Raw genomic sequence first — 24427 nt, forward strand, 5'->3', positions numbered from 1 at the left:
AAGTATCTGACCAGTATCCATTTTGGGAAACAAAAAACTAGAGATGAACAAGATAGCTGGGACCACACTGCATGTCAGGGACTGCTGACTTCAACCATGCAGCCTGGCCATGTGAGGGCCAGAGCTAAACGAGGAGGGGCACACCTGGGAGTAGGTGGGCTGGGCCTGTCTGCATAAGCCTCCTTCTAGAAAAGGGCTGGCTGTGGCTGTGGGTAACTACCCCACTCACATCCCTCCCTGCCCTCACCGTACCAAAGAGGGCCTTCATCCTGAGCCTCTCATCCTGGGAGATGCGCAGGCAAGCCTCTGAGAGTGTGTCGTGCATAATCTGTGGGAACAGGGCATGAGTTGGGACACTAGCCAGGAACCAGGTTGGACTATTCTGGGGTATATAGGAATGAGGCATCCCATTTCACAGCAGTGGTGTCATATGTAAACTAGATCCTCTTCATAAATTAGATTTCATTTACAGTGGTCCTCTCCTTCTCACCTTTGTATTTTTTTTCTGCCCTTCTTAGGCCTCAGTTTTCTTATCTGTCCAGTGGGGCTTGGATTTGACCCCACCTAGTTCACATAGACTGTGACTGTGGCTCAACTGAAGTGTGAGCTCATGGACCACATCCCTGAGAGTTGAGGATTCTGCAAGAGGTCTTCCCAAGCTCAAGAACCCCACACGCCAGCATACAAAGCAGAATTTGGAGTCTTGTCTGCAACAATGCCACCCTGAATGTGCCTGAACTCATCTGATCTTGGAAGCTAAGCAGGGTCATGCCTGGTTAGTACTTGGATGGGAGAATTTGGAGTCTATGGTCCCATTGCCCTATGAGTACAGTGAAACAGAAAGGGAAGAGAAGCCTTACCTGCCGGAACAGAAGGTCTAGCTGCACAGGGTGGCTGTAGTTGTCCTTGGGGTAAAACACCTGTGAGACAGGGCTTCCATGAGTATCTTTCAACTGCCCTCTCATCTTTTTTCACCTATCCCACTTCTCAGAAGGAGCCCCACTCCTCAGCAGTCCCTCCTGGGCTCTGGCTCTGCCCCTAGCTCTAGCACCACCCACTCCATTCTCCTGGGCCAACACCCCAACTATCCCCTTGCTTCATCTCAATGCAGCCCTTTCCCTGGCTCTGGCCTGGGCTTGCCAGGGACCTCTTTGCGCAGGAAGATCCGCCAGGGGGCGTTCTGGTAGCCATAGAAGTTGGGGTTGATGAGGCGATGCAGCCGGGTCTGCACAGGTTCCTCAGGGGGCTCCAGTGATCTCGAAGGCAGTGCTGGAGAGAGCAGAAGAGAAGTGAGGAGTGAGGCAGCAGGTAGAGGCAGGCAGGTTGGAGGAGGAGATCTGGAAACAACCATGAGTCGCTAGATATCTGCTCAGGTGGGTGCACTCACACAACCCATGTCTTTGCTCCACAAGTCCTATATAGGGAATGCCTAGTAGCAGCACCAAGGGCTGAGAATGCCTCCTGACAGGAGAAACAGAGGCCCTGCTCTTGACTTTAGAGTCTCATAGCAGGTGCAGGTGGAACAGAACATTAGGAAACAAGGCTTTTAGTGATAGGAGCTTTGTTGGAAGTACAATGGGGTGATGCAGGAATGGGTTGGGAGGGTCCTTCAGAGCAGGTGGTATCAGTAGATCTCTCTGAACAGATGATACTTGAGCTGAGACCTGAATAATGTGAAGGTGCCAGGCATTCAGAGATGGTGAGGAGGAGCATTTAGATAGAAGGAAGGGTAAGTGGAAAGATCCCGAGGCAGGAAGAGGCTTGGTACATTCCAAGATAGAATGTGCCTAAAGGAGGGGGAGGTGTCTCAAAGACCACAGTGAAGAATTTGGAATTTATCACGGGAGCCACTGGAAGGTCTTTGCCAGGCGCATGTGAACTGACTTCTGTAGTTTAAGATCACTGTGACTGCCATGAGATAGAGGTTGTAGAGGTTAGGATTCCAACTGGAGTGCCAGGAAGGCACTCTGGTTTAAGTCCCTGGTCTGACACTTTGGAGCTATGCTACCTTGGCCGAGCCACCTAACGTCTGTGCCCCCCACTATATATCATGTAGACACAATTGGTACTGCCTTAATGGGCCTTAGTAGGACTAAGGGAGGGCCAGGGTAGGCTTAGCCAGCAACCAGTGTGATTTCCTTGTCTATATGAGTATATTAATGTCCACACAATATGTACACATGGGTTGAGGAACACAGACCCCTCCCCCCGCTGATACTCAAGTTCACCTGCACTCTGATTTACTTATACACCAGGATACCTGCTCATTCCTTCTCCCCTCTCACCTGGAGTGGCCCCCATGGACATCTTTGGTGGGCTGGTCACTGGCTTCACTAGGGCCACAGTCTCTCTGGATACCTGTCCCACCCCAAAGAGAGTGTTAAGGGGGCAACAGGTGGGCCCCACAGAGGGTAGGGGCATGCCATAGCTGTCAAACAAAGCTAGTTTCTGAGACTCCCCAGAATCCCTTCCTTCTTTGTTCTATCTAGGCCCAGCCTACCCTCCCTCACCTGAGTGCCTGGTGCTGTGGCCAGGTGAGCCATCTGCCCCTTCAGGAGCATCAGGGCCTCCTCATGAGGGTCAGGTCGCTTCATGAAGACTTTCCCACCATCCTTCCTACTAAGGGAACCATGGTGAATTGGACAGAATCTCCCTCCCACACATTTCCTACAATAAGAAACATTGCCCACCATCACCCCCATCATTATAAAGAACCCAGAGAGGAGCAGAAGCTGGTCTGAAGTCATACTGCACAAGGGAGATGATAGTAGTCTGGGCTGCTGGGGTCACTGGTCATCTGGAGTTGTTGGCATAAACAGACACCCCTCCCTCAAGGGGGACCCTCTTGTGCAATGAGAGGCCACAGGCCAGTGACTTGGAGGGCAGGTGCTGCTCACCTCAGGGCCTCAGGGCGGCCTCCCCGGAGTGGCTGCTGATACTGCCTAATGATGTCCCTAATCTGCTGTGTGGGCTGTGGAAAGTGCTCCGAGTTGAGTGTGGAGTACCGGACCAGCTCTGGGGAGGCTGATGCTGGGGGTCAAAGATGGGGGGCGGGGGAGAGAGTGAGACCATAGGCCACAGACACATGCATCTGTTCTGAGAAGCCCCTCAGGCTGGGGTGGACTGAACACTCACTGCTTTCTGGTAAAGCTCGATCCTGAGGTAGAACAGGGGCAGCCACAGGCTTGGCGGGGGGCCTTGGAGCCTTGGCCAGAAAGGCTGGAGCCACGGGCCTTGGAGAAGACCTCAGGAGCACAGGTTTGGCAGGAAGGCCGGAGCCTACACACTTCGGCCATGCCTCTGGCGCTATGGGTTTCTGCAGAGAGCAAGGCATGAGATGGACTTCCAGGACACACAGCTGCTCTCAGGGGCCCCATCTGCCCCAGATGAGCTGTGGGGGCAGCACTGTGCTCCTGTTCACAGCTGATGTCTCTAAGGGCCTCTCATCCTCTCATCCTCTCATCCTAGGTGGGCCAGGCTTACCTCTGGGAGCAAGGGTCTCAAGGAAGGGCTCAAGGGCTGCTGCTGGAGAGCCATGGCCTGCAGGGTCATCTCCCGGGCCTAGGGAGAGGTGGCAATGTTGATTAGGCAGTCCATCCCCACCCCCACAGCCACAGTCCCTGCCTCACTCACCAGGAGCACAGCCTGTTTGTGGATGAAGGCTTGCTGCAGAGCCAGTGTGGAGGCATCCAGGCCAGGGACTGGGAAACCAGGCAGGGCACACAATAAGCCAGAAAACAGAACTGGGAGCCCTAGTCCTTCAGCAACCACCATGCCTGTGCATGCCTCTATTCCAGCCCATGTTGGTCCTGAAGATCAGGGAGTACCCCCTACCCTCCTGGAGCCACCCTGGGGCGCACTGACTTGGCTTTGGTTCTGGGGCTCTCTTGGGAGACTCTTCAGTACTGCTACTGCTGCCTTCGCCAGGCTGGCCGCCCCCTTTCATGCGATAAGCAATGGCTGTAGGCTTCTCCAGGTCCTGGGGATAGCAGGTGGCTAGAGTGACCGCCTCAGTGTGCAATCCTGAAGCTCCATAGCAACAGGCACCTGACACCGGGCCACTTCCTCCACCCAGGGGGGAGTTCCCACTGGCTATGTATCTGCTCTATGCAGTCTTTAACCAAAAGGTATTCCAATTAGTCCTCCCTAGAACTCAGCACACCCCACACACCCGCTTCCCAGAGGAATAAACTGAGGCTCAAAAAGGAGTTGTGCCCTGCTATGTATCATCCCAGGGAGCACAGAGGAGCTCTGGGAGTTCCCAGAAGAGGGCTGGGAGAGCCAGGGACCAAGCCAGGACTGATTCCCATGGAGTCTTGGGAGGTGGGGGAGGGGTCCTGTATTCTTGCTTTGTGTCCTTCTGGGGTCAGGAACATTTCTAGCTTCAAGGAGACCCTCATCCTTTTCTCTGTCCCCGGTAGAGCCTCAGAGAGGACACATCACTCTGGCCCTGGCTGTACAGTGCTTCATATCACCGTGGGCATGAATGACTCAGAGTACACGGAGCCACTATGAGTCAGTGCCCCGCCCTGTTCCTACCGCATCCCCATAGGATAGTACAGGGTTGAAGAGGCTGTCCAGGTAGCAGTCCAACCCCTTGGGGGGCACAGTGGGCTTTCCAGGGCCATCTGCATCTGGGTGCAGGGTGCACAAAAACATTAAGCTCATTTCTCCTGCTGGTCCCCACTCCCTACAGTCCCCTCTAGGCTCCATTCCCACCAGCAATAGTGGCCTTTGGTGGCTGACCTTGATGTGTTGCTGTCCCCCTCTGAGCCTCAGGCTCTCCGTTGGTACTGTCCTCATTGTGGCTGCAGTACCCCTCAGAGTCAAGCACTTTGGTCACATGGTCCTGGGACTGAGGCCCAATGGGTGTGTCTTCATCTGAGTCCCAGCTGTTCCCAAACAGCCTGTGGGGATGAACACAGAGTAGCTGGCCCACAGAGACTCACAGTCCCCAGAGCCCCCAAATCTCCTGTGCCCAAAGCTGGATGACTCTTCATTTAAAAGGCAGGGCTTGGGGCCGGGGAGTTGGCTCAGTAGGATAAGCGCTTGACTGGCAAAAACAAGGATCTGAGTTCAATGGGTGGGGGGGAAGACAGGGCTGCTGGGTGTCAGGTATTCAGGAAGCTGAGGCACGAAGATTGCTTGAGACCAGAAGTTCCAGGTTGCCCCAGGCAACATAGCAAGACTCATTTCAAAACAAACAAAACCAAAAACAAATCATGACAAAAAAAAAAAAAAAAGGTGGGGGGGTGGCTGGTCAGATAGCTCAGTGGAACTAACGTGCCTGCTTAGGCAGAGCCCAGTGGCCCGGTTTGATCCCCAGTGTGCTGTGCCCCTGGGGCATGCTGAGATGGTGATTGGGACTGGGCATGGTGGCACATGCCTGTAATCCCAGTGGGAGGCTAAAAACAGGAGGATCACTATGAGTTCAATCTACATAGTAAGACCCTGTAGACCTTATACACCCTGTACCAATTTTTTTTTTTTTTTTTTGCGGAACCGGGGATTGAACTCAGGCCCTTGTGCTTGCCAGGGAAGTGTTTATTCCACTGAGCCATCTCCCCGGCCCCTAAAAATTTTTTTAGAAAAAACCCTCAGAACCCAGCCTCTCACAGCAGCTAGGTGGGAAAAGCCTTCTGCCTGGGAGAGGCTGTATTTGTGAGGGTACCCTGGTAGCTACCTACACTCTGGGTCCTCCCCTGCTGGTCATAGGCCCTTCTGCACCCACGATGAAGTAGGACTTCTGTCGTGGGAAGTCCCTGGGAAGCTCCAGGTCTGACACCAGATCCAGCACGTAGTCATGACCAGCCAGCTCCGCCCACTGGATACCATTCTTCATGGCTACTGTCCAGCCCCGCCAGCCATCAGTCAGCCCCCTGGTGACAGTGTGCAAGGATGGAAATAAGAGATGAAACCATCGAACAATTTGTTGGGAGACCTTGGGGTATGAATCAGACCCTGGCTGTGACAGAGTGGCCCTGGAACCCCCTCAGGAATCCAGCCTCCTACTCTTCCCCCCCTACTTCCCACAGGCACAACACTGTGCTGGGCAGGGCATTCTAGAAGCCAACCTGTGCCTCAAGATGTCTCCAGCCAACTCTTCTCCGGTGCTCCAGGAGTGCACTGGGCAGGAGAACTGGTCACCTGGGGCAGCATGGGGGTGAGGGTCAGTCTAGGCACCTATAGTGCAGCCTCAATGGCCTCCCTGCCCACTTTTCCTTCCAGGCTTCCAGACTCTGATCTTGGACTGTGTTTGCATCTTCACTGCCAGGGCCCTGGCCCCACCTAACTTTCTTTCGGAGCCACATCTGAGTAGGCCCTCTCCAACCCCTTCCCAGCTCCAGAATCCCCTTGGCTGCTGCTGACCCCAGGACATCCTGGACTGCTGACTCCAGTCCACGAGGCAGAGACAGGGCAGCTCACCATTGAAGCAGCTCACACCCAGCGCCATGCTGGCCTTCTTGTGGATGGTGATCCACTCAAGCTGGGTCAGGGGGAAGGTGCGGGCTACCCCTGAGCCTTGCTGTTGGACCTGGCCCATGGCCTGCATGAGACGGTGTTGACACACTGCCTGGAAGCCATTCTGCCCATAATCAGACACGAACCTGATGGGTGGGAATTGGAGCCTGAGAGGATCCCAGGAAGTCCACAGCTCTAAGGTGAGCCTGAAAGACTAGTTTGGAAGGATCCTAGGTTATAGCCTAGAACTCTGGACTATAGTGAAGGCATAAAGATCTCAGGATGCCCCAGAGATCATAGCTAAACAGAAATGTGTTTAGTGTAGCCTAGAAGTATATCTCAGGGTAGCACAGAGATCCAGGGATAGGTTAAAGAAGTCCCAGCTTGTTGGAACAAAATGCTATTGTCAGTATGGGGTTCTACAGCTGAATATGGACAAAGGCTGGACTCTAGAGGATTCTGCCCTACCAGGTAGCACATGGTGGTCATATACCCCCTCTGGGTCTCACTGCCATGCTCTCATTGATGTGAGAGATGGGCCTGGTGGCTCGACGCAGCCTGGGACCCATGTGCTCACTCCGTACCAGGCTGCATGTCCCTCTCTGCTGCCGCCTTGCCAGGAGCAGCTGTAGTACAGGCCCCTAGCAGCTAGGGAGGGAACCCAGGGCCAAGCTCATAAGAAGGCAGCTGCCCCAGCTTCCATAGTCACAAGCCCAGTCAAGCAATGACCATATACTACACACTGGTCTGGGTGAAGCTCTGTAGTGGTACCCTGTTAGGTGGATCCCGTTACCATCTGCAATTCATGAGAAAAACGGGTTCAGAGAGGGCAGTGACTGGTCCTAGGCCACACAGCAGATAAGTTCAGAGCTGGACTCTATACCTAGGCCTGCCTGAGCTCTTTTCCTTGGAGTCATGCTTCTCACCCAGCAGCAGGGTAACGTCGTTACATGATCATCATGGCTATGCCCACATGGTACTCATCACATGCCCTGTCTCTGCTTAGGGCACTACATGTATGTTTCTACATTTCATCCTTATACTAGCCTATGAAATATGTACTATCATTATCCTCATTTTACAAGGGGAGAAACTGAGACCTGGAGAGGTTAAGTAACTTGCCTAATATCACACAGTCCATCCATGAGTAAGCTGGGATTTGAACCCCAACTGTCAAAGCCCAGTGTCTATGTTCCTTGCCTCCATGACTTAAGAGGACACTGTACTTTTCCAGTTCCCCACATCCTGGTCTTGTTCTTTCTGGGTTCTAGAAGTCCATCCTGTCTTCCCTGACTCCTGCCCTGCATAGTGAAGCCTGAAGCTCTTGCTCTGGGATCAGCAGAGACCAAGTGCCATCCCTAGTTCATGTCCGGCCAGTGCCTCCTCCTGGAGGCTTTGCCCCTTGAATCCACTCCCACCCAGCCCCACAGGGCCCACTCACTTGAGGAGGAACTTGTCAAGGCGTGAAGATGGTGCAAAGCTACTGAGGCAGGCGGCCAGCAGCAGCCAGCCACGTGCGGAATTGTGAGCATTGTGATTGTGCCACACTTGGTTGGCCAGCTGGGCTAGGATCTCGTCCCGAAGCTCAGGTGCCACTAGCCCCTTTTGCACGATGTAGTTTCCAAAGATGTTCTCCTGGGCACCATGCAGGCGGGGGTCACCCATGAAACGCAGGATCTGAGCCACAAACAAGACTCCTGTGGGCCTTTCAGGGAGCTGTTCCTGCCAAATCCCCACCTTCCAATATGCATCCCTATCTTGCCTCTCCCATGGGTCCCCCACCCACATAAAAGCCCCTCATAATATAGCTGCTGTATTCTATGCCAAATAATGAGGCAATTCACCCCAACTATGGGAAAAGTTAAGATCCAAAGTACATGTTCACTTCCTCTCCTGCTCCTGAGCCTTCTATGCTTCCCCTGTTGGTCCTACCCTTCCTTTCTCTCCTGGTCTCCAGCTGGCCCCCTCAGCTCCTACTCTGTTTAGGTCCCCGAGAGTTCTTCCAGCTGTTTGCTTCCTTCCTAGGGAAGCACTCTCCTGAGGGTAAAAACTGAGTTCTGGGCCTACCACTGGGGCCTTGCTCACCATCCCCACAGCCTTCCTGCTTCTCTTCTGGCCACCCATATTCCCTCTTCCCTCTGTGCCTGCCTCACTCTCCCTGCAGCAAATTCCCCTTTAGCTCCAATGCCTCCCTCCATGAAGCCCTCCTGGGTGCAGTCCAAGGCTGAGATAGGGGCCCATCTGGACCCCTCAGAGAGTGTCCTTCCCCACACAGGAACATCCTTTAGGAGAGGACACATCGGTGTCCCAGGAAGGTGCCAGACAGACTCATTCTAAGGCTCTTGTTTTGCTAGGAAGATGACTCTAGTAGTGAAGCCAGATTCCCCTATAGACATATAAGTCTCTTCTCCAAAGATGAGAAGCGGAGCTCATGAGTTGGATTGTGGAGCACCTATGAGGACAGCACTAAGGGTCTCACAGTCTGGCCTCAAAGCCAGGAGCCCATACCAGCTTGAAGATGCTCACAGCCTCTGCATGGTGCTCAGCCGGCAGTCGTGTGAGAGGTGTCCTCAGGGGGGCTGTCAGCATCCCAAAGGCAGGCTCCTGGGGACATGGCAGGGACACAAGGAGATGGTGCTGGGACTGACAAGCACTGCTGGGTCCCTGCTCTGTGCCAGGCAGGAGTGCCTAAGCCCAGAAGGTAGGCCCCTGTCTGCACTGTGTGCACAGGGATACAGGTGGACAAGAGCAGACAGTGGACTTGTAAGTTGTGGTAGAGGCAGGAGGAACCATTGCCTGGGTCCTTGGGTACAGTGGTGAGGAAATGAGAGCAGGACACATTCCATGGCTCTCCAAGCCCTGAATTTAGGCAGTAAGTCCAGCCTTCAGGGTAAGCCACTGCCTAAGCCTGAGGCCTCCCTCCACTCAGGCCCTGGAATCCCAGATGCCAATGAACCATTGCTGAAGGCCTGTACTCTGCACCATGGAAACATGCCCCTAGGGGAGAACACTGTCCTTTCTTTTTTCTTCCAATTTTTGTAATCCTGAGCATGAAACCCAAAGACTCTGTCCCTGAGCCATATTCCCAGCCCAAGGACAGTGTCAATTCTGACAGTGGTCTGTGCCCACTGGCCAGGGCCCCTTGGCTAATGTGAGTCCTTACCTTAAAGTAACACCGGACAAACTTGGCCATGGGGTAGTTGTTGATATCTAGGGGCAATGTGACTCGGGGTTCAGTTTGGAGCCGGGGTGTCCGCACAGGGGCCACTCGGGGGACCTTGGGCAACCTGAGGCCTGTGGAGAATGAGGCATGAGCTAACTTCACCCTTACCCCCCATGCCCTTCCCTACTGTCCAGTGCTAACACACCTGCCATTGCTTGTAAGAGCCCAGCCAGCTCTGCTGGGACCTCCAGGTGTCCCACGGCCACCACTTCCCGCTTGCTCAGCTCCTGGGGGGACAGCAGGTAGTGAGGGAGTAGCCTGCCACACTCCCACCTGCCAGTCTCCCTCCCTGTCCCCTGCTGCCACCCCGAGCTGCACCCACCTCCTGCTCCCGCAGCCGCACCTCCTCCACCCGGCGCCTGCGTTCTGCCCTCAGCTGCAGGAGAGCAGATGGTCAGGGCGGGATGGTGGGCAGAGGTGCTGGCAGCCCAGGCAGGGCAGGCCAGGCTCACAGGGCAGCTGGCATGAGGAGGGGCAGCTTCGTGCAGCTGCAGCCTGGAGGCTATTGCTCCCTTCAGAGAGGAGCAAAACTGGCCAAGGTGGGCAGAGAACCAGGGAAGGGAAAGGTGAAAGCAAGAGAGAGACAGTGGGACAGTGAGAAAGAAAGACTTTGGGGGAAAGACACATGAGGAAGGGGACCTCTTGGAGCTTTAAGCAGTGAGCAGCATGAACATGCTGCCCCTTCTCCATCATGTGACAAGACCTTGAGTAAAAGACACATAGTTCCTCTGTGCCTTGGGAATGGCATTTGTCTTTCTGGTGGTTGGTTTATGAGATAGTGGGCTGGGTCTAGCCTCAAGTTCAGGGTCAGACCATAGCTAGAGATTTTCAGGTGACCATGCTGTGACTGTATCCAATTCCAAAAGATCCCCAATCCTAGATCCTTCCCATGCCACATCCCATCTGACCCTCTGCACTACCCCTATGGGGAATATGAGAAATTGAGCCACAGAGGGGCTAGGATTATACAGCTTGTACACAGCAGAGCCCCAGACTATTTGAAGCCAACAGTCTTTCCATTGGGCAATGAGTGCCTCCCCTTCCTGTGGACCCCTGCACCCAGGTGGTGCAGGGCCTGTACCTTGAGGTAGCGCCGATGGTCCATGTACATGTGCACCAGGGCTCGGAACTTCACCAGGTTTCTTCGCATCTGCTGGTAGCGTTGCCTAGGGGGCCGGGAGTGGGATCATGGGTGACAGGGTGACCAAGGGGCGGAGGTGCCTCTACCAGTTGGGTCTGGGACACAGTGCTTACTTCTCACTCTGGGACCCTTTGCTAGCAAGGGAAATTAGAGTTCAGAGGAGGGCAGTGACTTAGTAGAGGTCACAGAGCAAAAGCAGCAGGAAGGCCTGTATAAGCTGTGCTGAGATCAGGTTATGGTGCCCACATCCCTGAGATGCTGGACTGGCACCTCTCAGCTGAATGGAGTTGCACTGAATTAAGAGGACCTGGCGATGGGTAGGATACCCAAAGCAGAAACACTGAGAATCTGATCATTCTTCCTGCAGAGGTTCCTCTTTCAGCTTGCATGTCTCCAGAGACAAGGTGCTCACTTCCTGAGTTCCAGCATAGCCTCTCCCAAGCCCAAGCACAGGATCTCAGGGAATCCTTCCTTCTCTGAGCCCTACCTGGCAAGGTAGCCACGGGCCCGGCTCTGCAGTAGGATGATCTTACGGCGCAGGGAGCGGAAACGCCGCTGGATGAAGAAGCCACGGAGGCAGCGCTGCAACGTGAGGGCTGCCAGGTTCAGGACGTGCTCCCGCATGCTTTCCAGCAGCTGGTGCAGATGTTCCTTAAGGAACAGCTGGAGATGGAAAGCAGGCACAAGGTAGGTAACAGCTAGGAGGCTGGAGGGAGCCCTCCCCCTCCAGCAGTTCATGGAGACAGAACGCGTAGCTGGAGGAGCTGCACTGGAAGGCGGGTTGAGTTCAGGGAGGTGAGAGAGAGGATGCTGGTGCCCAGGAAGGGAAGGATGCCAAATGGCCAGCCCAGGGGGATGTTTTCCAGGACATGAATCTTATTTTAATTTTGGTGGTACTGAGGATGGAACACAGGGCTAAGCTGTACACATCTTCAGCTCTTTTTAAAAATTTTATTCTGAGACAGGGTCTTGCTAAGTTGCTAGGCTGGGCTTGAACTTGTGGTCCTTCTTCTGCCTTGGCCTCCTGGGGAGCTGGGGTTACAGGTGTGCCACCACTCCTGGCTGGGATAGGAATCCTGACCTGGGACATTTCTGACTCCCTAGCCTATAAGTCAGGGGTCTCTAGGGCCTGACTATGGTCAGCACTCACCTTGCTGACTCCAACACGGTACATGTTTGGCATGACTGTGCACAGGCGGCTCAGCACCGAAACACACATGTCCCCATTAGCTGGCAGGTTGTGCTTGAGGGCCACCAGGCAGCGGTACCTGTGGGGGCCCAAACAACCCAAGGTTATAGTATCTACCCCAGGAGCCTGACAGACCACAGGGTTACCATCACAACCCTGTATCTCAGAGGCTGGTTCCCAGGGTGGCCCTACTAATAGTCTCATCTAATCAGAGAATGTCACTCTTTCAATCCCCAGTTCCAAAAAAACCAACAACAACAACAAAAAAAAAAAAAAAAACCCAAAAAACAAAGGATACTGGATATCAGAAAAATTCAAGAGGCAATTTCAGTAAAACAAGACATTTTACTGCCATCTGTTGGAAGGTTGTCATAATAACTATGGAAATCACCCCTCTTTGGAGTCAGCACAGATATACTAAGACTGAAAAAAGCTCAGGCAGGGCACAGCAGCCGGTAGATCCCTGGCATGCTATGCTGGCTCTGCCCCTGGGGCATGCTGAGACGGTGATTGAGACTGGGTGTGGTGGCACACGCCCGTAATTCCAACACTTGGGAGACTGAAAACAGGAGAACAACTATGAGTCTGAGCTACATAGTGAGACCCTGTAGACCCTGTGCTAAATACATAAAAAAAAAAAAAACCTGAAAAAAGGTAAAACCATAAATATATACCATGTAATAGCTACCATAAGTCTTACAGAGTGCACAACTACATTGTGAATCCCATGTTTGGGTTGTGTATTCCTAGGGCCACAGGGGCTTGGGTAGGGGTCTGAGGAACTCAGGAACTACTCTGATGGAGATACCTGTCAATGAACACCTGGAAAGGTAGCCGCACTGGGAAGCCCTCCTTGCGGATCCGCACAGTCTCCAGAACCCCCGAGTAGCGTAACTGGGCCATCACCACGTCCGGCTCAAAGAGACCTGGCTCCTGGAGGGGTGCCCAGAGAGGGAGTGTGCACAGCAGCCCACCCATGAGGAGTGGCACTGTCAGTGGTGAAATCACCACAGAAGCCAGGCAAGTGGAGGCCTCAAGAGGCCAAGACACTTACCCAAGGCCACACAACACAGGAAGATTTGGCTCTCCTAGAGGCCTCAGCTCTCACTTACCTTCTTGTGGTTGGGCTTCAGGCAACGCACAAACAAGGGGTTACACCTGGGCAGGGGCAGTAGGCAGGCAGTGTGAGATGGCAAAGAAGGAGAGTGCTCACTAAGGGCCACGCGCAGGCTGGTGTTTTGCCTTCCCCACCTCTCCATCTTTTCCACCAGATCCAAGAGTGACTGCTGGAACTTGGCAGCTACTGTGTGTGCCTTGTAGAGTCGGGTTGTGGAGCTGCTCTTACCCAGCCGCTGAGGGGCAGCCTGGGGGGCGTGGCTGGAGAAGAGATGTGCCACCACCTGGGCAGGTGATCCACGACCAGGTAACAGGCAGGGGAAGACAGCAGAGGATTCAAAGGCTGGACTGAAGGAATCTGAGAAATAGGCTTCTGCCTTCTCTGCCATCCTGGCTTGCTTACTTCTCAAAATAAGGAGTTTAGCACCTTGAGGATCCACCCCACAGTGAGGCTGGCTTTTTCTCTTTCACTCGGGAACACAGTCACTGACTGTGCCTGGCCCTGGAGGTGGTCTGCCATATGCAGGCCTGTGAACTCTGGCTGATGACCTCAGGAGGGGTGCTCATTTGACAGAGAGGAAGTGGAGGCCCAAAGGAAGGTGATGTGTTCTGACTGAGGGCCATCTGCTGGCCAGTAGGAGCTGTAACGGGGGAACCCCTCCAAGTCTTCAGGGAACACAAGTTCCTCCCAAGTTCCCCCTTCTGGGCCTCATGGCAGTCCTGGGGAATGTCTAGACAAACAGTCCAGAACACAGTGGGCGAGGGAGAGGTGAGCTGGAAACACTGAGGCTGGGTTGTGGTGATGACCTGGCTTGGCGAGAAGCCAGACAAGCAGAGGCTGGGGAGGGAAGGGACAGGCTGAGGCCAAGTGGGTGCTGGGTGAGGCTTGGGAAGCACTCAGGTTTCACTGGAAGCCGGCCTCACTCACCCTCGTCCTACTCCGTACAAACAGGTCCAACACATCCTGGCGCACCTGGTCATGGTTCTTGTCCAAGAACTTGTGTACCTGGAAAACAGGGCCAGCAAGAGAGTAGGGGGTAGACTGTGCTAGCCCTGGCACTGCCCTGTACCACCACAGGCGCAGGGCAGAGACACAGCACACTCCAGGATGCTCCAGAGCCTCTTTCTGACTCCTCCTCTTGCTTCCTCAGAGACTCTTATTCTCTAGATAACTCTGGCCTGTCTCTACCAGGCCTCTGTCTCTCTGTCTATCACAGGACTGGATCAAACTCACTGCTGCAGCCTCCTGGTCCAACCCCACCATACTCCTCATTCCTGGGGGAGGGGCATCAGCCTTGGCTTCTCAGGACCGATCCCTGCCCCAAGCTTAGTTGCCAGATCTCCAGGGCTGAAATACATCAGATAATAGTTACATCTCTACCAAAAGGGGATACTGTCTATCAGATCTACCTTAAGCTTCTCATATACACCTCAGAAGATAGGCACTATCATCCCTGTTTTCTATAAGATGCAGACGGAAGCTCAGAGAGGTTAAATGACTTTCCTAAAGTCACACAGCTAGGAACTGCAAGACTAGAGTTAAAACTAGGTGTCTGTGATACCTACAGTGTGCTTTCCATTTCCAGCCAATAGGGGAAATGCAGCCCCTGCTTCCTGTCGGCTGTTTTGGGTCTCACCTGGTAAGTGACCTTGCCTGCGTAGTGTTTGATGGTGAACTCAGGTAGTGGCATCTTGGGCTTGGAGTACAGTGGGTTGGCGCCATGATGGTAGTGGCACTTCTGCAGGAATGTGTGGTCTGTGGCCTGGGGATAGGTAGGATTTGGTGGGTGGGCACCTTGTTCTTGACCTAGTGGCAAATTCTCCAGCCTTGACTGCTCCCCTGAGGGTAGTGGATGGAGGGGAGCAACTCACAGCTTCCCACCCTGGCTTCCCACAGCTCGGGGTGGAAAAGCAAGTGCCCCAGCCAGATGCTGGGGATCTAAATGGACCACTACAGACAGGTGTGGCTGAATCAGCTCCCAGTGGCCTGTGAGCTCCCATTGCCATTTCACCCTTATGTTTCACTGTCAGGGTCTGCAGCCTAAATCTAAGGTCACCTCCTCCAGGAAGTCCCCTTGGGCTTCTCAGGCTGGTGCAACCCCTCCTCTGGATGCCTACAGCCCCCTAGTCCAGCCTTAATCACCCCAGGTTGTGAATGGTAGGATGGAGGTCCCAATGCCCCACTTTCCACTCAGAGAGGTACTCATGGTAGGATGAGGCTCAGGATTCTCAGCGACCTCAGGGACCCAAGCAGCCACACAAGCACCACAGCTCACCTGGGGAAAGCAGCACTGGTCATCAAGGATACGGAGGATGCCATACGGTCTTAGTGAGATGAGATTGATGCAGGGCTGATTGTCGGCAAAGGTGATCTCCCGCCAGTCAATCTGCTCGCGAATATACTCCTCCTGCAGACAGCAAGCCGTAGGGGCTGAGCCTCTTGGGCCTGCCCAGGCCCCATCCAACCTACCTCCCAGGCTGGCCAGAACATCTCTGCTTGCATATTTACTAGAACAGGGAACTCACCCCCAAACAGAACAGCATGAGCTGCTTCTTCCACGAATGTCAAAAGGACCCTTTCCCAGAGGACCTCTCTTTGGCCTCTGCAACCCAGTACATACACATCTCTAGAACACAAGGCTTCATATGGTCTAGTCCCTGCCCAGAATGTCTTTCCCTGCACTTGCCCCTCAGTGACCTTGGAATGCCCTTAGAGACCAGTCTGCTCTTGTCTGTCTCCAAGGAGGCCCACTGGCCAGTAAGGATGGTAAGAGACTGTTCACAGGCTGCATACCTGCTCCTCCTGGAAGATGATCTTGTTGAAAAGGTATTGAAGGTTCTCATTGGCGTAGTTGATGCACAGCTGCTCAAAGCTGTTGAAGCTCAGGTCCTGGAGGGCGCAGTGAGGAGAGCAAGCTGATACCCCTTGACCAGCAGCCCTTCTGTCCCACCTTGGGCCCTGCCCACCTCCCCACTCAGGCCCTCCTTGCCTTCCATGGTAGCAGCTTCATGGAGCTGAAGCCTGATCACAGGAACTTCTCAAACCTACTGAGCCCATCACCCCCAGGACACTGCCTGGGAGTTCGGGTCCTGGCAGCACAGGTAGAAGCTGAAGCCCAGGCCATGGATAGAGTCTTCTGCTTGGGTTTGAATCCTGTCTCTGCCACTTTCTAGCTGTGTGATCTTGGGTAATCACCTTGTACCTCAGTTTACCCATTTGTAAAATGGGGCTACCAATACTTCCTGCCTTACAGGGCTGTTATGAGGGTGAGCTGAACTAATACCACTTGGCACACAACAGGTGAGATGAGTGCTGTTTGGCTTCTGTGGCTGTGACCTTGCCTGGCTCACCATTTTGCCACTGAGCAGCACTCCAAGAAGGGCATCAGTCTTTGGCACTATGCCCTGCCACGCCCCCTGGCCTTTGTTGCTGCTGTTTCCTCCCATAGAAGGCCTTTACTTTCCTCCCATAGATGCTTTTGGGACCATCTCCTCCTCTAGAAAGCCTCCCTGACTCCCAACCCCAGTTGAGGCAGGGGCCCTCTCTAGACACCCCTTGCTGCCTGTCTCATGGCTCTGATCACATGGACCCTTCAGAATCTATCCTGCCCCAACTCAGCCCCATTGGGAAAAAGCCTTTCTGGGGATCCCAGCACTGCTCAGCTCAGGTTCTCAGGACTCAGGGACTGTTTGAGGGTTTGAGAAGGCAGCAGAACAGGCAGGGTAGATGATGGTGGGGAGGGGTCTGGCATCCACGGGCATGTGAGCAGGAAGGGCAGGCAGTAATTCCTGGCCTATCTCTCCCCTATCACCATCCACACAGCCCTACCTCAAAGCCATAGATGTCCAGGATGGCAATGGACAGCGCGTCTTGCTGTGGGGATACCAGGGCATTGACCCTGGCAATCAGCCAGCTGAACAGCAGTGAGTATAAAACCTTGGCGATGGCATCCCTGGAGGGCAGAGGCAGTGCTGAGGTGGGTGGGGTGCAGGGATGGGGTATTAGGGTCTAGGGGTTCAGGCAGATAGGGGTGCAGCCTCACCTGGCATCCACAGCACTCTCCACAGTCAGAGGTGTGAAGATCTTCTCTTGCATTGTCTCCTGGGGGAGGGACATGGCCTTTGAGTGGCAGCAGGCTGTTCATTGCCTCCAGGAAGCCCCCCAGAAAACTGGAGGTCAGGAGGTATAGGAAAGGGGACTGAAGAGATGGTGTGACTGGCTTCAAGCACATTTGGCCAAAGGCAAGCCAAAGGCTGTCCTTTTTCTCCCTCTGCCCGGTGGTGCCAGGGGCAGAGGGGCATCCATCTAATGAGGGAGAGAGGCATTAGCAGAAAGCCTGGGAAGAGGGGAAGAGCCTAGAGTTATGAAAATTTGGGGGAGGCTCTAAGCCAGCCAGGGTCAGGGAAAACTTCTAGGAGGAAGGGTGTCTACATTGGATACGGAAGGGTAAGGAGGCATGAAAAGAGCATGGCAGAGCATGCCAGGTAGAGGAATCAGGCTATGCAGAGGCCTAGAGGTTGGGAGCCTGATGCCTCTGGAATCTAAGGTTAGTCTAACCAACATGAGAGGCAGGGACAGAGAGAAGGGAGAGAGGGAGAAGGAGCCTGCAGAGGATGACATGTAGGGCAACCTGTCCAGGCTCTGGTAAAAGGCCCTGTCAGAATCTGTGCCTGCTGACTTACGGTCACTTTGAAGGTGATGGCCTTCTGTAGGCCCTCAGGGGAGATCTGTAGCAGCTCGGCCACAGCTTGGATCTCACGGGCACTTACAACCGAGGCCACCTCCTGCGTATCTGTCTGTGTAAAGGAGCAAAAGCAGTGTGCTGTGAACTAGATAAGCTGAGTTTAAAGTTCCTATGAAAGGGCCAGGGAGATGGCTCAGTAGAATAAGCACTTGCCTGGCAAGCGCAAGGGCCTGAGTTCAATGCCCCCTCCCCCAGTTAGCTCAGTTGTTTAAGCATCTGCTCATGCAAATACTGTCTGAAGCAGGATACCAGGGTTTGATCCACACCTCCACCTTCATTACCAGACCCACCCTTAAGGCAGCCTGAGCCAACCAAAAAAAAAAAAAAAAAAAAAAATCAACAGGGCTGGGGAGATAGCTCTGTAGAATAAGCCTGGCTTGAGTTTAATTCCCGGTTCCACAAGAAAAAAAAAGAAAGAAAGAAAGAAGAAAGAAAGAAAGAAAGAGAAAAGAAAAAAGAAAGAAAAGAAAAGAAAAGTAGAAACAAGTTAGAACTAAATTCTGGAAAAGAAACTGGGCATGGTGGCAGACACCTGTAAACTCAGCACCCAGGAAGCTTTTTGTACAGAGTCTCACTACAAAGCTCTGCATGGCCAAAACCCCCACAGAAATGCCAAAAAATTGTAAAGAAAATCAAAACATAAATGACAAACTAGAAAATATATTTAAATTCATATCAGAAACAAAGATCTGACTTCTCCAAGGTATATAAAAAGACTTCATATATCAATAAGAAAAAGATAAACACCTCCAAGGGCTTGCTGAACAAATACCTGCGTGGTTAACCTGGACAGTAAATGTAGAAGTCTCAGATAGTCTCTGCCCATGTCAGACAGCAGGGTCCCCTCACCTCATACTTCTCAAAGTACACATTCCCCAGATGCAGGATGGAGGCCAGGATGCGAAAGATGCTGTCTTGGTCCTCGCTGCCAAAGCCCAGCACCTCCATGGCAGCCAGGAGCCGGCGGAAGTCATCAGCATCGCTCTTCCCTGGGATCTCACAGTTCCCTCCCTGAGCAAGAGCGGGGGCTGGGTCACTGGTGGATGGTAGGGCCTCATGCTCTTGTTCTACTGTCATGGCCAGGAGGGCTCTGAGGGGTCTCAAGACAGGCTGCCAGATCCCAGATGTGATGAGTAGCAGCCATAGTTAATAATCATGACACAGTAACCAATGTGCAAGGAGAGTGTCCAACAGGCTAGCCGTAAGTTCATTACATACCTCTCCTTACCTGTACCTCACTATATCCCTGCACAGGGGTGTTACAAGGTTTTTGTGTCATTTTTTGTTAGTATGATTGAGGTACATAATGATTACATTCATCCTGGGGAAGAGATATGTACATATCTTAATTCTTTTTATTGCCCTTACCTTCCCCTTCCCTCTTTCTTCATCTCTTGATCCCTTTTCCATTTGCAAAAGATCTATCTTCCTGTTTCCTGTTGCTTATATTTTATTTTTCTCTTTAAACTATACAGGGTTATTATGTATCCTCATTTCATAGTTATGGAAACCGAGACCCAAAGAGGAGACAAGCAGCAGCCCCAGTTGGCTAGTTCTGTTCTAGGCACTGCGCTGGGCCCTGAACATTTCTGTTCTCCTGGCAGAGGTGAGACGTCTCAAATCCAGGTTTTCCCTCTCCAAGCCTTCCTCACTTTCCCTGGATATTAGGACACCACAGCTGGGCTCCCTGAGCCACCCAGGGGTTCTGGAGCTTTGGATGCTTGCAGGTGCTCACCTGGTTCAGATAGTAGTAGGTCTCAGCTTCCTGAAGGCTAAAGGCCTGCCGCAGCTGAGGAGGCAGCCCAGCCAACAACTCATAGAAAATGTGGTAATTCCTCTCATTTTTGGCCTGCAGAGTGAATGGGTGGGTGCAGAGAAGGGAGCCACCTCCTTGGTGACCCCCCAGACACACAGATGGACCCAGTATGCTCACAATCATAAACATGAGCTAGGGCCTGCAGTGAGTTTGGGAACCTCTGTGATAAGCAGGAAGCCCAGCTTGGGGGTGGGAATGGAAAAGTTTAGCTTAGTGGCAAAATTTTATTTCGTTTGGAAAAATCAGAAGAAAGACAGCCCGTCCTTTCTCTTGTGTACCAGCCACACATGCCTACAATATATACATGTCAATAGCCTGGATGTGCACAAACAGGTTTCCTGATTGAGCACTCAGTCAATGTGGCTGGGTCCTCCCTATGCCTCAGGCCATGTCCTAGGTCCTCAGGGTAATAGAAACCCCTGATGTGGCTCTGCCCTCTTGCTAACTGGAAAGACACTCAGCAATCCCTGGTTCAAATGTAAAATATTTCGGATGGTAAGAAGCAGCCTGGATAGAAATAAAGCAATGAAGGGGTGAGAGTTCTGGTAAGGTAGAGAGGGGCTGAATTTGTAAGTGGGTTAGCTTCCCTGAACAGGGCACATGCAGGAAAGGCTTAGAGGAGGTAAGGGGATTGCATTTTGGAGTTCAGTGCTCAGGAGAAGCAAATACACTAGTTGCAAAGATCCTGAGACCAAAGTATGCCTTGTTGGTTCAAAGACTGGGTAGAGCCCACCCAGCTGCAGGGGCTGGGAGAGGGGTAGGTGATGAGGTCCTGAGCTCACATATGTATACATGCAGATGCTCCTATGCATGCATGTATTCATAACGGGACATCTCTCCAGCCCTGCAGGTACCAAGCTGTGAACATCTGTATCTCCCCACCCTGCCACACACACAGGCCTGGAAGAGGCAGCCCACCTGAAACACAATCCGAGATTTCTCCAGCAGGTACTGGGAAGTTATGGCACCAGAGATCACGCCCCTGGGGTGAGAAGCATAGTCAGCTCAAGAGGTAGAAGGTAAGGTTCAGAGAGGGGCATGGCAGCTGGTTGGGCATGGGGAGCTCCCAAGACAGGTGGGTGGTGTCATGTGGCCTTTGGGAGCCTTACCATCATCCCACTCACCCTTCCAGAAAGATCTCCACGAACTTCCCAAAGCGGCTGGAGTTGTCATTCCTTACAGTTTTGGCATTACCAAAGGACTCCAAGAGAGGTGTTGCTTCCAGGATCTGGGCCCCAGGGGAGAGGAGCATGTGCAGGTGCTTAGTATGTTCTGGATCCAAGGGTAGGGGAACCGGACACATCTAGACACAAGGTTCCTTAAGGATCCCCTTGCTCAGAGGTGACCAGAAAGGGATTCCTTATAGAATCTTGGGGTCTCCCCAAAGTCCTCACCCCAAGCTGTCAAACTACTTCACAGCAAGTTCTATGCAACCCTCTCCCAGACCCCTCGGCTCACATACGGCAGCCCCTGACCACAAACCCCCAGCCCTAGCCCAGGACAGGTCTCCTGGATGCCTATGGATTCTTTTCCTCTAGATGCCCCATCCTGTCTACCATCATAGGAGCATGCACAAATACACACACACACACACACACACACACACACACACACACACTCCAAGTACCTTTATCTTCAGGAACACCAGTGAAGGGAGAAAGTGAATGAAAGACAAGAACAGAAGTGAGTTACTGATAAGACTGTCTCTCACCCCAAGAAACTAGGTAGGAGCCTAGGACTCATGAGGGACCAGCCAGTCCTCTGTGACACAAACTCATGCATCTCACCCCAGGTGTTCCAGTTTTGGCAATACAACGTGACCCCAGGGTGTTGGAGTATGCTAGGTCTGCCTGCCACAAGGCTCTGGGGATGTCTTCTTCTACCTGCCCACGGCTAACAGGCTCCTCAACCTCCTCTCTGGACCTGCCCTCTCCTTCTGTCTCAGTGGCTCAAAACCAATCTTTCTGTGACCTCCAAGGTCCAGCGCTGGCCAGCCTCATCATGTCCTTGTCTCCCCTCCATTACACTGTGCAACCCTCATTGTTCACATGACACCAAGGCACACTCCTCAGGGCATTTGCATCTACCATTCGTACTGCCTGTAAGCTGCTGCTCTCAGTGTCTGCATGGCCCTCTCACCTCTGTCAGGGAAGCCTCCTGGACCACCTGGATTCTCTCCCTCTCAACTCTCAGCACCCTTAGAAAGATCCACTTCCTTGTCTGTTTTCTTGGGTGTTGTCTGTCTTCCCACCAGAATATTAGCTCCTATGAGCATGAGTTTATCTGTGCACCTCTGAGTCCTAGCATCTGCCTGGGACCAGCCATTAGCTGGCTTTAATATACAGCAAGATTCAGTTTCACATAGAGGACATAGAAGGCCTTCCAAAACCTCACTGAATGGATTAAAAAAAAAGGCCAATGATCTAATGAGCAGCTCTGCCTAGGGTGACACACAAATGATCACAGCACCTACTATGAGTCAGACTATTGCTGTATGACATTGGTAACATAAATATCCCACCAATTATGTATTAATACCACCACTGTTTTTGCATATTAGTTTTCTAAACAGAGACTTTGAAAAGTGATATGATTTGCCCAGGGATCCCAGAATCTGTGAGTGGGACCCCCGATAAGACAGTGACAAACATGTGCTAGCAAGAGTATGGAATTAGGTTTGCCTAAGTCATTTCCTGAAGCCTTAGGGAAAAAGCAGGGGAGACCTGGTCAATGCAAAAATCACACCTGTAATCTGGGGTGTGGCACTGCTTTACACCAGTAGTGGCAAATCTATGGCATGCGTTTGTTATCATTGAAAGCTCTAAAACATTTGTCATCAGTGCTTTATACTATTCTTTAGTATAAGGAAGCCCCTTATACTGTGGGAGCCCCTTGAGGGCACCTGAAGGTGGGAGGGCCACTTCTCTGTTCCTGGAGCCCAGCACAGAGTGGGGCACGAGGCCAGGAGCTGGAAGAGAGGACTCCTGGGCTGGAATAGATGAAGAGTGGAGGGGCAGACACTACGGCCCATGTCTATTGGTCAGAGCACAGCACTTCTCTTGCTACATGATTAGCTTCAGTGGGGACACCTGACCAAAGCCTGTCCAATGAGAAGGAGCCCTGAGATTTTCTGAAGTGCTAGATGGTGTGAGTACTTTGGAACCTATGATACCATCTGGCTGATCAATGGGTGACAGGTCGAGGATGACGGACATATATGGGGGAGGATGGGACAAGGACAAACAATGTTTAAGAACCAGGGTCCGGCCATGCCTAACTGTACAATGACAGAAGCAGGGCAGAGCTGTAGCTAAGAAAGGAGCCCTATAGCCACACTGCTGGCAAGCATGTTCTGACATTGGCGGTATGCCAGCACAGAAGCTCCCAGACTCAGCCATTTCTCCTACAGCTCTCTACTGTGTGCTACAAATCTATTCCTCCACTATCCCACTTTGAATCATCAGGCAAGTTCACTCCCTTTCCAGGCTTCAGTTCCCACACCTAGTGGATACTTCTCAACAAACCTGCTCCTCAACCGCCCTGCCTGTCTCCACGCTACCAGGAGGCTGAAAGCTGCGGTCACTCTCAGATTCAGCCCCCTCTTATGGCTCTGTCTGATCCCTCTGAAGACCATTAGCTGGCTTCAGTGTACATCAAGATCAGCCTCGCACACTGCCACTGCTCTGGCCTGACCCTCTCTCCTTCCTCATCTGGGCTCCATGCTACTGTTCTGCTGTCCCTTGAGTGTCCCAGACTTGCTCAAACTCAGGACCTTTGTATGTGCTCTGCCCTTGGCCCCTTCACTCTTCTCCATTGTGCTTGGCCCCATTCTTTGACTATTATGGTTACAATTACAGCCATCAACACTGTCTGTTGTCCTCCCTACTTTTCCCTCTCCAACACACTACCCTTACACAAATAGGAAATGAGCTCAAAATAAATGGTGAATGTTTAAATTTTTTAAATGTATTACAGTAAAAGACCCATGGCTATTAATCCCCCTCAAAACACTTCATTCTAAACACACTTTCCCATAGTTCTTGGCAGCTTTTTTTTTTAATATATTTAGTACAGGGTCTACAGGGCCTCACTATGCAGATCAGACTTGTAGTGATCCTCCCGCTTTCAGCCTCCCAAGCTCTGGGATTACAGGTGCGTGCCACAATGCGCAGTCTCATTTGCTGTCTCAGCACACCCCAGGGGCAGCGCCGGCACTGGCACAGCATACAGGTGACTGAACCCCAGTCCCAGCAGTCTTCTTGGCAGATATTGAAGCAGTTCTAGAAGTCTTTTTTTGTGGATGTCTTAAAAAGTGTCATAAAAAATACAGTGAATACTGCTGCTGAAATCCAAAATATCATGGTGCATCTTCACCCACCTTATTCACAAAATCTGGCACTATACAACTTTTGCCTCTTTCCAAAAGTCAAAATGACCACAAAAGGTAAATATTTTGAAGTCAGGACATTGAGCACAAATAAAGACATGAAAGAGTACTTCCAGAACTGCTTGAGAAACTGGCAAAAACAGTGAGGTAAGTGTTTTTGAAGTAAGAGAGGATATTTTGAGGGAGATTAGTGACAATAAATTTTACTGTAATACATTTTAAAAGTTTTAAGCATTAACTATATTTTATCACACTATATATAATATACTATATTTATATATTTTTTCCTTTCTGCCTCCTCCCCCAGAATGAAATTCCCACAAGGTGGTGAACATAAACTTTTTTTTT

The 24427-nt window shown here is 52.2% G+C and overlaps 1 protein-coding gene across 1 annotated transcript in view; it reads right to left on the bottom strand.

Annotated features, from left to right (window-relative positions):
* Positions 1 to 24427, bottom strand: part of Myo15a (myosin XVA) — a 52809-nt gene that overhangs the window by 19488 nt on the left and 8894 nt on the right. Inside the window, exons 7-44 of the mRNA XM_004640294.2 lie at positions 21320 to 21325; positions 20817 to 20920; positions 20611 to 20674; positions 19612 to 19725; positions 18726 to 18887; positions 17815 to 17928; positions 17175 to 17233; positions 16961 to 17084; positions 15926 to 16021; positions 15408 to 15539; positions 14769 to 14894; positions 14060 to 14137; positions 13267 to 13415; positions 13128 to 13173; positions 12824 to 12948; positions 11977 to 12094; positions 11314 to 11489; positions 10767 to 10851; positions 10008 to 10061; positions 9831 to 9912; positions 9626 to 9756; positions 8971 to 9066; positions 7904 to 8139; positions 6427 to 6608; positions 6075 to 6147; positions 5688 to 5879; positions 4747 to 4907; positions 4540 to 4634; positions 3865 to 3979; positions 3634 to 3701; positions 3484 to 3561; positions 3136 to 3316; positions 2898 to 3030; positions 2511 to 2616; positions 2286 to 2358; positions 1148 to 1269; positions 861 to 920; positions 253 to 328 (exon numbers count right to left, since the gene is read on the bottom strand). Coding sequence (XP_004640351.1) covers positions 253 to 328; positions 861 to 920; positions 1148 to 1269; positions 2286 to 2358; positions 2511 to 2616; positions 2898 to 3030; positions 3136 to 3316; positions 3484 to 3561; positions 3634 to 3701; positions 3865 to 3979; positions 4540 to 4634; positions 4747 to 4907; positions 5688 to 5879; positions 6075 to 6147; positions 6427 to 6608; positions 7904 to 8139; positions 8971 to 9066; positions 9626 to 9756; positions 9831 to 9912; positions 10008 to 10061; positions 10767 to 10851; positions 11314 to 11489; positions 11977 to 12094; positions 12824 to 12948; positions 13128 to 13173; positions 13267 to 13415; positions 14060 to 14137; positions 14769 to 14894; positions 15408 to 15539; positions 15926 to 16021; positions 16961 to 17084; positions 17175 to 17233; positions 17815 to 17928; positions 18726 to 18887; positions 19612 to 19725; positions 20611 to 20674; positions 20817 to 20920; positions 21320 to 21325 — 4192 coding nt within the window. The remainder of the gene's footprint in view (positions 1 to 252; positions 329 to 860; positions 921 to 1147; positions 1270 to 2285; positions 2359 to 2510; positions 2617 to 2897; positions 3031 to 3135; positions 3317 to 3483; positions 3562 to 3633; positions 3702 to 3864; positions 3980 to 4539; positions 4635 to 4746; positions 4908 to 5687; positions 5880 to 6074; positions 6148 to 6426; positions 6609 to 7903; positions 8140 to 8970; positions 9067 to 9625; positions 9757 to 9830; positions 9913 to 10007; positions 10062 to 10766; positions 10852 to 11313; positions 11490 to 11976; positions 12095 to 12823; positions 12949 to 13127; positions 13174 to 13266; positions 13416 to 14059; positions 14138 to 14768; positions 14895 to 15407; positions 15540 to 15925; positions 16022 to 16960; positions 17085 to 17174; positions 17234 to 17814; positions 17929 to 18725; positions 18888 to 19611; positions 19726 to 20610; positions 20675 to 20816; positions 20921 to 21319; positions 21326 to 24427) is intronic.

Source organism: Octodon degus, unplaced genomic scaffold (assembly GCF_000260255.1).
Source record: "Octodon degus isolate 3935 unplaced genomic scaffold, OctDeg1.0 scaffold00122, whole genome shotgun sequence".
Lineage (NCBI taxonomy): Eukaryota > Metazoa > Chordata > Mammalia > Rodentia > Octodontidae > Octodon > Octodon degus.